Source organism: Trachymyrmex septentrionalis, unplaced genomic scaffold (assembly GCF_001594115.1).
Source record: "Trachymyrmex septentrionalis isolate Tsep2-gDNA-1 unplaced genomic scaffold, Tsep1.0 scaffold60, whole genome shotgun sequence".
NCBI classification, from domain to species: Eukaryota; Metazoa; Arthropoda; class Insecta; order Hymenoptera; family Formicidae; genus Trachymyrmex; species Trachymyrmex septentrionalis.
The window spans coordinates 2,587,104-2,591,299 of NW_017305779.1; the positions used below are offsets into that span (position 1 = coordinate 2,587,104).

At 23.6% G+C, this 4,196-nt stretch overlaps 1 protein-coding gene across 1 annotated transcript in view; it reads left to right on the forward strand.

Annotated features, from left to right (window-relative positions):
- Nucleotides 1-934: 934 nt before the first annotated feature.
- LOC108752507 (protein takeout-like) overlaps nt 935-4,196 on the forward strand; it is a 9,566-nt gene continuing 6,304 nt past the window's right edge. Inside the window, exons 1-2 of the mRNA XM_018493353.1 lie at nt 935-1,106; nt 2,703-2,795. Coding sequence (XP_018348855.1) covers nt 1,049-1,106; nt 2,703-2,795 — 151 coding nt within the window. The 5' untranslated portion in view covers nt 935-1,048. The remainder of the gene's footprint in view (nt 1,107-2,702; nt 2,796-4,196) is intronic.

Sequence of the window (4,196 nt, forward strand, 5' to 3'; positions counted from 1 at the left end):
ACAGTCTCTTTGAATTCACTCAATTAACAAAAATTTTCAAAGCATTTAAATCATTTTGTACTAACTTATTCATTATTTGTCGAATAATATTATATAGAATAATAAGAATAGCAAGTGTAAGTAAATGCATAAGCGCAACATTTAGCTAATTTGTGAGCTATAAATACAGTACGGTTATGAAAATACACACTTTTGTTTAAATAAAAAAAGTTATGACGAAAAAAATAAAATGTAAGTCCTGAATTTATATCCGAGTACAGTATTAGATAGGAATATTTCTGTTTCGATCGAAATGAATATAAAAATACTGTTCTATTTAGAAAAATAGAATTATAAACGTTCATGAACAGAAATGAATTTATGTCCTCAGATATTAATTCATTTCAATTCATTTCAATCCAGCCTCCGGACATTAAAATGAATTGCAATTTTTAATTAATTTCAATCCATCCTCGTTTGCTGAGAACATTAGACATTTTAATTTGATTTCTTGTTAAGCAATTGAGAAAATATTTGTAAAGTAATTTCATAACTGAACGACCAAAAACAAGCATTTTTATTATAAATATTTTTTTAATTTTTTTATGTATGTATTATAACATTTTGATAAAAAGATAGCAAAATTCGATATATTTTGATTAGATAAAGATGTTATACTTGTATAGTTTAAGTCCATTCAAATAATGTTTGCCGTTTTTTTTCATACATAATTACATACACAAAATTAATTATGTCTTCAGTAATAGGTATATCAAATAATCATATGAGTAGATCATGGCGACTGATACCTGACCTATCCCGGACATGTTGCTGGACAATAACAAGTGTTCACTTTCTATGCCTCACCCTGAATGCGTATGTACATATGCAATATACATACATATACAGTATATATAAACGATGAGCAGTATAGAAACATGGTGGGGCAAGTACTTAAATAGCCCGCCTAGATTGCCCACGTCTTCCAGTTCATATTAAACGATTGTTGGATATTTTCATATAAGAATTTCTTTCTTACAATTAGTTGAGTGGAAGATAAAATTTAGAAATGATGAAGTTGATCCTCTTGCTCGCGGTGATTGTAAGCGCGACGGCGATAGATCTTCGTAAGTGATATAATGTGTACTTTCCTTTCAAATTATTTTATGAAGAATATTACTTTTAAGAAAACTTATTAAAGCTATTAAATGTTCAAGTAAATATATTAACATTTTGAAATTTTTTAAATCAAAACTTTAAACTTTTTAGTTATAAAATAAAATTGAAGTTAAATTTTATTATATTTTAAACATTTTTATATTTTTATATAAATAAAATAAGCTTTCGATGAATTATATTTTTGATAGAATATAAACTATAAAACACACACCAAAACTACATCTTATTTTATTTATTTTTTTTTTGTATATTGAATTAGTAATAATATATAATAATACTTCAGTATATTCAGTTTATATATTAAAATTAGTTACGATTATGCAAGTTTTTCTCGGCCTTTGCCCGAGTTTTTCTTATCCAATAACTGTCAATCAGATTACATCTAATAAGTTACTTTACTACTGTGAATCAATTGTTGACTGAAAAAAACTTAAGTAAAAATCAAAATTTTAATACAATTATAGCCTACATTTTAAAATGTTGTTTTGTTTTTTTATTGAATTTAATCAAATAAACTTTGATTTAATATTTTAAAAAATTATTTAAAGAAACTAAAATTTAATTTGATGCTAAATAGAAAATTGGATTGTAAGTTTATGTTTATTAAATATAATTTCAATAATAGTATATGTAATAATTATTATATATGTATATAACAATGTTTATATTTTAAAAAATATGTAAAATATTGTCATAAAAAAATTATATTTTATAAAATACTTAAAAACGTGAGTACAATTTTTAGTTAAATACAATATCTACATAGTTGGAAATTTGTTACATAATATATTTTACGTTCCCCAGTGGTCCATCCAAATTGTTATATTAATTTAATACAAGACGCATATATTAGGAAGTAACACAAATGTTATACAAAAAATTAATGGAAAAATATAATGACGTTGACATAATTTGTAAGCAAATTATAAAAGCATTTTTTTTTAATAAATTTGATATATTTAATATGTTAACATATTTTAGTAAAATTAATATTTATAATATCAAATTAATACTTTTATTTATTTATCTTAGAATTTCTGTTTTAAAATAAATTACTTTATGTTATTTTTATAATTGTTCACTTACTCATAAATTGTGTTAACGTTAAGAAATGTTGAATATCAATTTAACACAATATGTTTAAATAATAAATATAATCACATTAAATATTAAAAATTGAAATTCGGATATGTTAAAAAATTAACATAAAATGGCAAAGACCGGTTTTAACACAAACATAAATGTTTTTTATTGTGTAATCCATTTTTAACCAAAACAATTGTGTGCTGGACCATTTAATAATATCACATTAAAATTAGATTCATTTACATTCACAATTTAATTCACACACAACCAATTGCTTTTTATTAAATTGAATTAAACTATACACTGTTGACCGAAATTAACATACGTATAGGTTTAAAGAGAAAGCTAACAACCATTTAAAGATCGAGTGAGCACACAGGTTTATTGGATCTGCAGCAATGCAGTCAGTTATATAATAACTTACCCACGATAGTTTTCTCTGTTTTTCTACTTTACAGCTAGCAATTTTAAGACTTGTAAAAAATCGGACCCGAAATTACTAGAATGTCTTACGAATGCTATCAAAGATGCAGTCGTTTCGATGGCCAAAGGTAAATATATCTCACTTTTTTATCACAATGTGACATTTATAAATTAAAAAAAATCTTAAGAAAGTTAGAAAATTTTAAGATTAAAAGTGTGCGCAGTTTAAAAGTTCAAAGAATAATAAATATAAAGATATATTTTGACCTTAACGATATGTTTCATAATTTTTCTACGAATAATGAAAAGAATATTTCTACATTTTTTTCTATAATATAGAATAAGCTAAGAATAGCATAAAATTAAATCAAATTATTAAATCGTAAACATATAATTTGTTCTTAGAGTAAATTATAAGTCGATGTCAATATTCACATTTCATTATGAGAGGTGAGCATCGACTTTTCTGTAATTCCAATCAATAATTTCATCAATTAGCGCTTTTCTTGTATATTTATTGCATCATGAATAATTATCATCGCAGAGATATTTATTCAATTGTTCTAATAGGTTAAAATGATTTAAATATTCAGAGAATTCATAGAAATGCCTATAAGTTTATACAGGGTGTCCCGTAAATTTTGGCCAAACGCTTTTGTGTAGATAGAGCGAACTAAACTGAGTCGAAAAGTTCTATACCATCTTGCAATTTTCGCAATGGTTAATTACTAAACAACAAGATTAATTATTAAAAATCGCTAAATATTGGTTTTCAATAATTTTTTACTCAAATACTATCAACTCTACAGAAAAACAGCACAAGAGATAAAAATTGTTTATTTCCTTTTTATAAAGTTCTGAGAATTTTTTAAGAATTTTTTCAAAAAATTTTTTAATATATTTTCTCATGGTGGTAAAAATAAGAAAATGTAGTATTAAAAAATTGATAAAAAAATTCTTAAAGTTCTATGAAAAAAAAATTAACAATTTTGGTCTGTTGCAGTTTTTCTGTAAAGTTGATAGTATTTGAGTGAAAAATTATTGAAAACTAATTTTCGGTAATTTTTAGTAATTAATATTTCGTTAACTATTGCGGAAATTGCAACGTGGTAGAGAACTTTTCGATTCAGTTTAGTCGGCTCTATCTACACAAAAGCGATTGGCCAAAACAGCTCTGTATACATGGATTACACATATATTATAAAAATTGTAATATATTTATCAATCATACTCGTAATTAAAAATGTCGTAAAGTCTCCAAAGTATAAGTTTAATGTATTACAAATTTGTAAACGAAACCTCAATTTATATAATATTTTGTACATTAATTATTATTAAACTGTATTTTCTATTTTCAGAAAAAGATCAGTAAATAATATTGTTATAATTGTTATCATACAAAATCAATCTCTAGTTCCTAAACTAATAAGTTATTAATAAGTTTTGACTGCACGAAAAAAATTGTTCATTTATTTTTTTATAAATAAAAAATGATTTTAAAGTATGTATGTATATTTTATAAAATATAC